The sequence below is a fragment of the Eumetopias jubatus genome, unplaced genomic scaffold (assembly GCF_037043125.1).
Source record: "Eumetopias jubatus isolate StellerSeaLion01/CBP00866 unplaced genomic scaffold, mEumJub1_p1.0 scaffold_8, whole genome shotgun sequence".
Taxonomy (NCBI): domain Eukaryota; kingdom Metazoa; phylum Chordata; class Mammalia; order Carnivora; family Otariidae; genus Eumetopias; species Eumetopias jubatus.
In genome coordinates, this window is record NW_028274814.1 from 51,786,603 (window position 1) to 51,799,655 (window position 13,053).

General features: G+C 40.9%; 1 protein-coding gene across 2 annotated transcripts in view; it reads right to left on the bottom strand.

The window, feature by feature from the left end:
- RERG (RAS like estrogen regulated growth inhibitor) overlaps positions 1–8,884 on the bottom strand; it is a 122,848-nt gene extending 113,964 nt beyond the window's left edge. Inside the window, exon 1 of one of the 2 annotated variants that reach the window (XM_028119841.2) lies at positions 8,816–8,884. In XM_028119841.2, coding sequence (XP_027975642.1) covers positions 8,816–8,876 — 61 coding nt within the window. In that variant the 5' untranslated portion in view covers positions 8,877–8,884. The remainder of the gene's footprint in view (positions 1–8,815) is intronic. The other variant, XM_028119843.1, reaches the window with a different exon arrangement.
- Positions 8,885–13,053: the final 4,169 nt, after the last annotated feature.

Sequence of the window (13,053 nt, forward strand, 5' to 3'; positions counted from 1 at the left end):
GCCCGATGTGGGACTCGATCCCGGGACTCCGGGACCATGACCTGAGCCGAAGGCAGTCGCTTAACCAACTGAGCCACCCAGGTGCCCGAATATATGCCTTTTAATAAAATTATAAAGCATGTATAGACCACACTGAGTCTAACTCAATTTATTCATTTTATTGACAATCCAGTCTGCGTGAAATACTGTGTGAGGGTCTGGGGACGTAATGATAAGTAGAAATATCTACTATTCTCCCTTTTTGGAACATACATGAATCCTGTACCATGTGCAACTACACTAGAACACAAAGGTGATGCTTGCTGTTGAATGAATAACTGAATGAAAGAGTAAAAATATATTTTAAGATCTTAGGGAAATATATAGATACATATATTTATGTATCATTTGAGAAACCTTTCTATCAAAAATATTTTAATGTCTTAAACTTGAATTTTTTAGTAAGGATAAGATTTGATCATCAAAAAAATTCTACAACATGACATGCTTCCTTCTCCAATAAAGCATAAGTCTGAATTATTTTCCTAAACTCTCCCCTCGTCCTGAACACACTTACACACTGATCCTAAAAAAAAAACCCCAACTCAATGTTTATTCATTTCACATATTTGAAAGGGCCAACCCTAAGGCATAGAAACTGCTACCTCTGAATAGTCTGTAATGCTATGTCCTCGGTGGATGAATACTAACAGCCAACTGCTGGACTGAGCTTATTCCTCTGGCCTCCCGCAATGGACAGCTAGCGAACTCACCATACTGCTTGTCCAAACAGAAATGTTAAGAAACACAGAGGAAGAACTACGTGGACTTTGATGACAAGAGCATCACAGTAGGAAGACCAAATTCATATCACACTTGTAATTGTTCAAAGTATCTTCAAAGCCTATCCTAACTGTATTGCTATATAAATAAATAAATAAGAAGCAAGCAAGCCAGCAAATGTGAATGTCATTAGACAGATGAATAAAAAAAAGAGATGAACGGGATGAAACTAAAGTTTTAACTCCAATCCTTTCATTAGTACAGTTGAGTGCTTTTAAAAAAAATTAGATTATATTGATAGGACATGGTATAAAACGTTCTTTTGATACCAATGAGAAATTTGGGGCACCTGGATGGCACAGTCAGTTAAGCGTCCGGCTTGGTTTCGGCTCAGGTCATGATCTCAAGGTTGTGAAGTCATGATCTCAGGGTCATGAGATCAAGCCTCATATCCGGCTCCACACTCAGCAGGGAGTCTGCTGGAGATTCTCTCCCTCTCACCCTCCCACTCATGTGCTCTCTCTCTCTCTCTCAAATAAGTAAATAATCTTTAAAAAAAAACACAGAAAATGAGAAATTTAATCTTTAGCAGAGGATGATTCATCAGTTTTCTTACATTTGATCCAATGCTCTAAGAAATGAAATACTACGTAACAGGGGAACTTTCTTATATATACAGGTTGCTGAGAATCTCACAGGTAGCTGTATTGATAGGCCACACACCCAGAAGTCCCAGGGGGCTTTGCTATGTATTGGTTATTTATTGATTACTGGAAATTTCTTATAAAAACAAAACTCATCAGGTTTTACAAGGTTCATATCCTAAAATCCTAATGATCACCAAAGAATGTGGAAAAGGATGGGGTGATACAAAATGAAAACATGTAGTAGCAAACTTGCAAGAGTCATAAACTAGGCTTCTAGACTTGGCTGTGCCCCAAGAAGCTGGGTGATCTATGTAATGACCTCTCTTCTTTCTCATAGGTATGTATAGGAAACTTTACATATTTGCTAACTCCATGCTGAAATTACCTTTACAGACTGCATTGCCTTTATAACGTAACTGCTTTCATTTTTGATGGGATGGAAGAAATTATGGCTGTTTTTCTGAAACCACATCAATTTTCAAAGGCAGCTGTAGCAACAGAGATGCGTTTGCCCTGGAATTTTGGCTTCAAGGACAGTACCACTTTGAAAATTTGGCTGATTTCCCCAAACCCATAAGTTGGAGAAATACCAGGAATAAAAAGGGAAATTACATGGATGATTTACAATTTTCTTCACTCCCTTTCCTTAAAGTTAGTCCTTATCAGTTGCCAAGAAAAAAAGTTGAGATCAAAATGGAACCAAGTGACGACTGACAATTAACTATAGGAAACTATTTCAATGAATAAATTAGCCATAAGTTAAAAATAAAAGACACTCCAATTTTAATAATACATTCCAATAGAAAGAAGCAGGGACAGAGATATGTCTTTTTGGCTTTGAAAAACAGGTCTTGATTTTGTTTTATTTTCTTTTGTCTTGTTTTCTAGGATTGTTTCCTCCTTAACTGTATTTTCCTTAAGAAAAGTCTAAGAATTGGTCATTGCCAACCTACAAAATGTTTACCCACCAATTAACAACTGACTTTGATTTTAATTTTTCCTTTCCTTTTCATTTTTTCTTTTTCTTTCCTTTTTCTGAGCCCTCACCATTCCCCATCTTTGCTTTTCTTCCTGGGCTTACAATAAAAGTCATTGTGACTTATAGCTTGCACCGAGGTAGGGCTTTTCCACATATCCATAGGTAAAAACCTGCATTTTGAAAAATACCCTTTTGTTCCTCTTGGGGTGGAAGAAACAAGAAAATCAGCTCATATGGGCTGTTTGTCTCTTTTTTGCTTTTCTGTCTTTGCAGGTAAAAGAAAGTATATAAGCTCGAAAGCCACAAGTAACCATATCATTACATTTTATGACAGGAAAACAGCTAGTTTTCTAGCCGCATCCAAACTTGTCTCGATGCCAACTTCCTCTTTGTTGGCCCAGTCCTTCAAAAAACAATTATTCCTCTCACCACCAAGTATACAAGGAACAAATGGGCCTCATTTCTGGTAATCCTTCAAATTCAACAACCACCTAGAAAATGCACACACACACACACACACACACATACACACACTTCACACATCACACACTTGTGTCCAGGAGCTGTGAAAGTTCTGCATCCACCTGAAACACAATCTGTCCCTCTTCTTACCCAGACAAATTTTTAAAGAAAATTTACCATTCAGGTTATATAATTTTAAAACAAGAATGACCAAGAACTTGAAGAGCTGACTGAGAATGTAAGTAGGTAAAAAGTGTGGTACAGGACTCTTGTCAGTGCTCGCTCACATTCATGTGACACACATAGCTGAGGACATTTACTATACTGTGGTTTCCAAACTGGACCTGGATCCTACATGTTACTGAGGTCACAGATCAACTTGCTATATCTTCCCAATGAGTCCATTTTAGTCACTATCTGGCTGGGGGTATCATTTTTATATTCAAACAAACATAGATACATTATAGAGCAATATGAAATTTTGCATATATTTTATGTAATTGATAAAGCATGCAAAATAATTACATGATCGCTTGTATGAGATGAGATGCTTACATACTCCAAATCACCCAGATCTTTCTTTTCTTCTTTTAGAAGTCCTTTGAAAACAATGCTCAAGAAGCCATCATTCTACACCATTAAGTCTCTATGAAGGGAACGAACTGGCATATAGCTACATATAGAGAGAAAGTTCTAGAATACAAAGGTGGGGGGGGCACGTGGGTGGCTCATTCGGTTGAGCGACCAACTCTTGGTTTCAGCTCAGGTCATGCATGATCTCAGGGTCGTGGGATCGAGCTCGGCATCAGGCTCCATAGTCAGTGGGGAGACTGCTTGAGATTCTCTCCCTCTCCTTCTTCCCCTTCCCCCATGCACACTCTCTCTCTCTCTCGAATAAATAAATAAATTTTTAAAATACAATACAATACAAAGGTTGGTTTATAGCATAAGGAAACTGACCTACCCAAGGAGCTATTGACATTGCTGTTTTCATTTCATGTATGTGAAATCTCATGAACATAACCCAGCCATAAAGCATGCATATACATTAAAGCAGTATTTGGTACTTACTGGAAAAGTCATATTTAAAATCAGAATTGTCCCTGTCATGCTAAAAAATAAAATTAAAAAAGCTTTGCAAAACTTTTTTATAATTGAGAGAGAGAGAAAGAGGGAGAAAAACAAACAAGAACAAGGAAACAAGGAAAAGAAGGGAAAAATAAAATCACTTCTCTTTGTGCCCAGGAAAAATATATCACAAGTTCGTGTTTAGCCCCCAATTTATAGCTTCACGGATGAGCGCACCATTTGGCTTCTGAATTAGAAGACAGCATCACTCAATTAACTTTGAGACTAGCCTTTTCAAGAAATATATTTAGCTATGGCACACAATATTTCAATTCTAAAACGAGAATGTCAACTACGAAACTAAATTTAAAATCGCAGTGGTTTCTCTCTCAGCTCCTCCCACACTTACTACAAATTTGAATAATATGAAGCCAGGAAGCATTTAAATAAATAGGGTGTGCATTCTAGGTTTTATTGCAGGTGGTACAGCTTTAATCACTTGGAGCCTGTCCAATTATAGGCTGACGCACATGAGTAAGGAAATCTATGTCCCGCGTGCCATGTTATTAGTGCTCTACCCTTCCCAGCCAGTAAGGGAAATGTTTACTCTGCTGGGGCAAGAGAAGATGGGACAGGCTGGGACACAGGCTATGCTATCTGCAGCATCCCCCACAGCGCTCACCATGCTGAGCCAGGAACCAAGCTCCCCTCAAGACAGAACTGCAAGGTAACATTAGGCAGAAAGGGAAAGAATCCTCCCATCACAAAAGACCATGTAAATACTGATACATATATACATGCACACACATGCGTATCACGTGTCCTTTCAGTGCTCCTTTATAAGTAACACATTATTAAATTCTGCCTGTGCTAACACTTCTATGGTCAACCTGTCAACCAAAAAGTTCTGGTTAATGTTAAATTCTGTTTTAAGCATAGAGGGCTTGTCTATTACCCGGGCTCAAGAAGCTGTTTGCCACATACCAGAAGCACTTTCAAATTTAAGGGTGATAATTTATTGATGACACAAATGTATTTCTAGCCATTTTTCCAAGATATGAGCTGCAAGAAGTATTGTTATGTTCACCAGTAGTCAAACTAAAATTGACATTAGCCAGACTTTGGATTCAAAGAAAGAGAAAGGTGTGTGTGCATGTGTATGTGTTTAGGGCATGCAGAGTAGCAATATAGAATTTTTATCTTAAAAACTTTCTGATTTTAATGAAAACCCAAATACCCACTTGAATGTAAATCTATCTTTCATTGTATGTTTTCACTAGAAAACTTACAAATTAAAATGAGCATACCTCAAAAAGCTATAATATTATAAGCTAATACTGGAGCACTTACTATGTGCCAGGCGCTGTTCTAAAAGATTTGCATCTAATAGCTCATTCAATCCTAACAATGATTCTTTGAGATAGGCACTATTATATCCTTTTTTAAAAAAGATTTTATTTATTTATATATTTATTTATTTATTTTAGCAAGAGTGCGCACACGCGAGCAGGGGGCGAAGCAGAGGGAGAGGAAAAAGCAGACTCTGCGATGAGCGTGGAGACTGATGGGGGCTCGATCCCACAACCCTGAGATCATGACCTGAGCCAGAATCAAGAGTCAGAGGCTTAACCAACTGAGCCCCCCCATGTGCCCCTATATCTTTTTTATAGTTGAGGGACCTGAGAAGTTAAATAACTTGCCAAAGTTGCCATGTTCAGGCCACTAATAAAGTGTAAAATAGGAAGTCAAAACCAACAGTGAGACCTCAGACCTCCTGCTCTTAACTCCAGGCTACACCACTCTCTATTAGCAAATGGACAACATGGTCTTGCTTATCCCCAATTCTAATTTGATAGTGAGTGCAGGGAAAAGTAGATGGTACAGGTGAGACCAGACGCCTCTGAAACAGTACAATCAGAGACCCTCCGCTTCTACCTTTCCCAGATCTCAAGCTGCCTTCCCCAGAATTTCTTTCCCTGCTGGGTGTCGGGAGAGAAACAGATTGTTGAGCCCATGGGAAGATCATGACCATCTGTGGGGAGGCATTTGAAAAAATGAGGAGCTGCCGTGACATTCTAGCAGGTATAACTTCTTACAGACTTAAAAAAAACAAAAACAAAAGTTACTTATTGATACAGACTATAGGATAGTAAAGTGAGCATGTGGTACAATAACTAGGCAAAGATATCATATATGCATATTAATAAAGAATTAGAATAAACATGAGTTCAACATTGTTACAGTCATGTTTCAAAGTTGATGGATACAAAGTACTCTGTGCTTGTTTCACTAAACTATGAGAAAAGGTCTCAGAACCATCTCCCATGCAACAGTCAAACTGGTACTACCTTGAAATATGAGGCGTGGTTACCAGGTCTCAGGGAGACAGTCTAATGTTGAAATAAGGAAACACTGTGTATCGATGATAGACAAACAGGCAATTGTTTAATGTAGTCTATCATTGTCATTTTCACCTACACAAAAATAAGTACAAATGGTAGAATGTATATGAGGTGGATAGAGAAACCAGTCCAAAGAACATGCATTAAGAATCATAGGACTTTACAGTTAGAACGGACCTTGGTGGGGTGCCTGGGTGGCTCAGTCATTAAGCGTCTGCCTTCGGCTCAGGTCATGATCCCAGGGTCCTGGGATCGAGCCCCACATCGGGCTCCCTGCTCGGCGGGAAGCCTGCTTCTCCCTCTCCCACTCACCCCGCTTGTGTTCCCTCTCTCGCTGTATCTCTCTCTGTCAAATAAATAAATAAAATCTTAAAAAAAAAAAAGAAAGGACCTTGGTGAATAAGTCCAACTTCTGCATTTTACATAAAATAAAACTAAGGTCAGCACAATTTACATTGTGTGTGCAAGGGTATCTTCAGCTCTGGGCGTGAAGAATTGCCCCATGAGAGAATGTATGGAGTAAGAAAACATGAGGTGGGTATGTAGGACCCTGGGAGCCCCGGGTTTTGAGAGGTGGGTTGATGAAGAGCCCCCCATGGGCAGCTGGTAAGTGGCAATGGAGAGGTAGCAAGAAAGCCAAGAAGTGTGAGGTCATGGGAGCCTGGGAGGGAAGGAATTTTAGGAAAGAATAAGCGGTTGTGTTGAATGGTAAAAAGAGTCCTAAGAAGATCAGAACTAGGAAATATTCATTAGATTTGTTGATTATTGATCAGTGGTGATCTGAGCAAAAGCAGTGTCAAGGTCATGATTACAGTGCAAGATTGCCATGTGCTGAGCAATGAATGAGAGGTAAAAAACACTTAAGACAGTAAGGGCAGAGCCCACATTCCATAAGCTTGGAAAAAAGAAAAAGATGGTGTGGTGGTAGAAGAAATGCTTAAGGGAAAACGGTTGGTAGAGAATGAGAGGAATAACTGAAGTAGTCATCGAAAACAACTTAAGGGAAGACAAAAGAAACAGGTAGAGCTCAGGCTGATAGAGGAACCCTGAAAAGAGCGTGTACAGAGCTTGCTCTGAGACAGTACAGATGGGGAAGGGATGGCTGTCACACAACCAGGTAGTTCTCCCAACCGAATTTTAATTTTTATGCTTAACTTTTCCAACCATGTGGAGTTTATTTTGCTAAATGATCAAAGTTCTAAAAATTCCCTTCTTTGACTGCCTAGGCTAAGGTTGGAATGAATGAGTAATAAACAGGGAGCCCCAGGCCTAGACCCTCCACTCGCGAAGGACTTAGACAAGCTATTGTTGGCGATACAGCCTCCCACACACTCCCTTCCCTTCATCCTCCTCTCACTGGAACAAGCTTCCTCATTCTCCAGATCCTTCCACCAGCTATGGAAATTAGGTTCTCACACCATCGGGAAACACTGAAGAGATTGATGGGGAGGAGTCCAACTATCTTCAATCGTGTCAAGGCTGGCAGTTTTTAAGCCTTGCCAACTATCTATTTTCTTTGCTTGGTTTCTGCCAGAGGCAAGAGTGAGTGGTAAGAAGGAACGGTGATGGCAGAAAAGAGCACTCTTAGAAAACGAAAAGACAAAGAGAGAGAGAGAGAGAGAGGCTTAGAATAGGAAGATGTACTGCTGAACTTAAACCAGAGGGCCAGTTAGGAAAGAGCGGTTGGTCACAGAATTAAAAGCTACTCATGTGTGTTTATTTAAGATTACGTGGATTACCTGTTATGTTGGACGACCCAAATGGGTTTCCCTCTACAAACAGGCTCCTACTAGATATCTGTTTGAGTCCTTTCCTGAGAAACAAGAGCTCTGCGTGCAAAGTCAATTATGGTTCTTTCCTCCAGGAAGAGATCGAGACAACGTGGTCTGAAAAAGCCATGTTGCCCTTAGATTTTAGCAACATCTACTTCAGCATTATTCTTTAGTTGTAAGGTCTGACCCCAACCCACCCCCAATTTTGGAAGCATTGGTTAATAATGCAATTCTGTGTCTTGAAAGAATATAATCATTCAACGGGCATTTTTTTAAGCACCCAACACATGCTTGACACTGGGCTGGCTGCTGCAAACGCCAAGATGAAGGAGATATAAAACTGGCCCCTTGGGATCTTGTAAAGAGGAACAAGAGAAAATATATATATTTTTTCATTTCCACAATCTGATTTCTTTGGAGGTTTGTTTCATACCCTTTCTCAGAATACCAAAGCCTATGATATGTCCATTGCCTTGTGTATTGTCAGCAAAGCTGACAATAAGCAAAAAAGTACATAAAACTGGTTATGCAAAAGGAAAGTTCTAGATAAAGAGAAAGAGACATCATCTAAAAGAGCAACACATGAAACTATGAGAAATGCCAACCACCCTTCTGTCTAATCCCAGGAGGCAGTATCAAAGACACACACACTCACACACACACACACACACACACAAATACACACAAATACACACACTACAACAACTACAACAAAAAACTTACCTGACTTGCCCACACCTGCTCTCCCAAATATCGCCAGTTTGACCTCTGCACTTTTAGCCATGCTGGGTGTTGGTAGATAATTCACTGTCGTGCACACTGAAGAGCTGAGAAAATCTTTTTGGTTCCAGCCTTTGGATTCACCATATCATTGTAAATCTGCAATCCTTGAACAGAAGAGATTTGGGAATTCATGAGTGACTGGAGAAAGAAATTAGAGTTTATTAAGCACCTTCTACCTGACAGCCACCATTCACTTTATCAGCATCTTCCTCCATTGCAATCCTGTGAAAGGGTTATAGCCTTTTACTGCAAACTAGTCAACTAATAAGTGATAGATCCATGACCTGAACTGAGATCTCTTTGGTTCTAAAACATATGCATTTTCACACCTGATAGCGTTATGTGAGATGTTTTTTATGAAGGCATTGTTTTTGGGTCACTAATTGATAACAAATACTTGAAGTATGTGAATACATGTATTTACCACATGTCTATAAATAACCAACACACAACACACATGATGGGGAGAGTCACATTTGGAAGTCTTTATTTTCCTGAGGTCTGAATAATATATATTCACCTTAATCCATCCTACTGTAATGATTGGATTTGCACTTCAAGGTTAAATTTAGCTCAGTTCATACTAGATCACATGATTGAGTCATGCGATAAGTATACGTGTCCCAGGAGTTGATATATGATATTGAGTTTATATTTTTATATTTTTCTGGGCACAATGTCCCTGGTACACAAAAGATAAATGCCATGCCTCAACTTCTGATTCCTTTTCTATGAACAACCTTAACACTTAACACTGCCCTAACACTTAGGAAATGACATTACATATGATGTAAGCACATTTGATATAGGTGCGTGCTTTAGGAATGACACCTAGGTTCTTAGTACCATGAATATGTAAAGTTGGAAAGAACCTTGGGGTGAACCAAAGGAATCCTCCAGCCATGGCAAGAATCCTTCCTTAAGATCAGACAACCATCCTGTGTCTGATTGGCCCCTTTCAGATACCTGAGGTCAGCGCTGGTGAGTGGACATTACATCAACTTTTTGTTTATGTTCACTCAGAAGCCTTCAAGTAGCCTAGCAGCTATTAGGACCCTCCATCCCATCCTGGGCTACTACTCCCTAGGAAAATGAGACCCAGCATTTTCCCTTGTTCTTCAGGGGCTGTATGGTTTTGTTTTGTCTTGTTTTGTTTTTGACTCTTGCCTTCTCTCTTCACCACATGGAGCTGACACTTGCCACTTAACCACCAAAAAACATGGCGTCCACTGCATTCACTCCTTGAGACAGGACCTGACGAAGTTCACCGAGAGCCTCTCTGTTCTTTAGCTGGCAATGTGCCTATACAGCCACTCACAGCAAGACTCACGGCTCTCTCAGGAACTGCAGACTCCCTCGTTCGGAACTTCTGCAATCAGTGTTTTAAACCTAAATATAAGACTTGACTCTCATCCTTGTTAAACTTTATCACATCCATGATTCATTCATTTCATCCTTTTTCTTTTCAGTCAGCAAAGATATTTTTGCAACACGAATGTGTTATCTAAACGTGTAAAGTACTCCTGCCAGCATTTTGTCATCTACAACTTTCCAAAGGAGCTTCTCGAGAGAAAGAAAAAAGTAAAAAACCTGCTGAAAAAGGATTTCTACAAAGATATGAACATGCAATTGTTTTCTTCATTATGCATCGTAGCCACCAACTTGTACCTAACGAACGTTGTACTTGCTGATTTCCAAAGGGCCAGCTTCCTCTGAAGGATAAAAACATCAACATTGGGGTGCCTGGGTGGCTCAGTTATTAAGCGTCTGCCTTTGGCTCAGGTCACAATCCCAGGGTCCTGGGATCAAGCCCGCATCGGGCTCCCTGCTCAGCAGGAAGCCTGCTTCTCCCTCTCCCACTCCCCCTGCTTGTGTTCCCTCTCTCGCTGTCTCTCTCTCTGTCAAATAAAGAAATAAAATCTTTAAAAAAAAAAAAAAGGTCAACATTGACATTAACTATTGTTTACCTCACCACCAATAACAACAACAAAAAATTCTCTGTAATCATTAATAGTACGAAAACCAGAAGCTTTAACATCTGCAATTTGTCCAGGCCCATACTTTTGGCTCAGGATAAAAGAATTTCCTTATTTGTCATTTTATATGTATTCATTAAGGAAAGGCCCTATGTTTAAAGTTCCATGCTTCATTATGGAAGCATCACAAAAGCATAATATATTGAGTTATATAACTACATAAATTCTAAGTAAGAATGACAAGCATTTCTTTGAAACATAGACCAGGCAAGGGTCTAGAGCCTGTATAAACAACAATTGGTTATTTCATGCAAAATTGTTCATTCTCATGCACATAAAACTACTAAGTAATTATCTGTCTTATTTATAATTCCTGAAAGTGGCCATCAAATGTGATTTTTAAAAAACATTTGTTAAGTCAAATATTTCATGAACTCCCAAATGGGCCTCAGAGGCAAAGGAATTTCACATAAGAAAGAGAAATTGTGTGGGTTAATTTTTTCACTTATACAGATACAGCTGCTTATTGTAGAAAAATCCCTTAAAGGAAGACACAAACTGACATGCATCTTTCAACAGTTTGTTTTTCACATAAAAATGTGAAAAGTTACATTTGACATAGATATAAAACAAAGATACATGTGTAAATTTTTGTAGTAAGTGACTTTTTCTGATGTTCAAAGTAATTTATAATCCGAGACGTTCCATAACATGGACCTAAAAACATTTGTTTTAATGTTATGGTACAGAAATATTCTGGCTGGGTCTAGAAGTTGCCATTTACTTATTATGTGGACAGTGCTTTACTAGGACAAAAACTTCTGAGTTTCTATCCCTCCTAGAATCCCTCCTAAAATCACACCTAGATATTCAAGAGATTTAAGGCATAGTGATCCCCCCCCCAAACATAAGGGAACTAAAAGAAAGCTTAGAAAAAAGAAAAAAAGACGCTGGCCTCCAAATCCTATGTCACTACTAATACATTCATTGATCATTCCACAATAATGCCAAGCGCAAACAAAAGTGGCTACCTTCCAGGAGCTTACCATCTGTTAGACCTGTGACATTTAGGTCACCAATAACTGGGTTTTTATTTTATTTTTGTGTGCGTGTTTACTGAAAGAAAGGTTTCATTCATTATTCCCAAGACTATACTTATTACCAAAATCCCTGCTTTCCACTTCCTCTTTGGGGGGAAAAAAAAGCAAGCATTTTTATAAGGTAACAGTTTTTCTAACTTCTTGTATTTATCATCAAAATAAAGCGCAGCTGTTTAGGCAAGCAAACATCTAGTCTGGTTGTGGGAATGAGAGCCTCTTCCTTAGCTCTGAAATCAAGTTCTCCTCTCCTCACTACCAGGAACGCTCCCTCATCTTGCAACGCAGCACCCACAGTGACGAGGTTAATTGTGCAAGAACCCTGGTAATAGCTTTGCTCCAAAAGCAACAGGTATCCTAGAATGATCGACAGGCCCAACGTGGACTGCAGGTCACTTGCTCTCAACCTGGAGAGAAATGCAGCCTAAGTCAAAAGGGCATTCCCAGTCTCAGCTCGGAGGAGGGAGGGCGCTGTTAAGCTCTGGGCGCCGCGCTCACATCTCCCTCTCAGCGAACCCCGAAGCCGCCCTAGGAAGACGCGGTGACCAGGAGAACCGACCCAGAGGCCAAGCGTTCAGGGGGGTCTTAAGGGTCTGCAGGAAGTCGTCCCGAAAGAGCCACCTGGGCACGTGCGTGACACTCACCTGTTCACACTCTCCAGGCCCGGGAGAGCCGCGGTCCCCTGCAAGTTCGGAATCGGTCCCCCGGGACCGCGAAGCCCTCCCACGCTGCGAAGCCCAGCCTGCGGCTTGCGTTGCCGAGACGCGGGGCGGCGATCGCGCGTGGGAGCCGCCGCGGCAGCAGCCAGTGCTGACCGACCGGCGGGGGTCTCCGCGCCAGCGCTCGCCGGGACTAGCGGCGGAGAGACTGCGGCAGGACGCGAGCTCAGCCCAGCCGGGGCCGCCGCGACGCCGCCAGGATGCTGCAGTGTGGCGCGTCGGCGCCCCCTACTGGGGCCAGGGGCTAGTTCCTCCCGCGACGCCGCTTCCCCGCCCGGAGAACGAGACACATCTGCTCTGTGCGTGCTGCGCCCCGGGCTGCCTTCCCTTTCCCCTGCTCAGTTCCTGGCCTCTAGGTTCTCGGAGAAGGACCTCTCTCCTCGGTT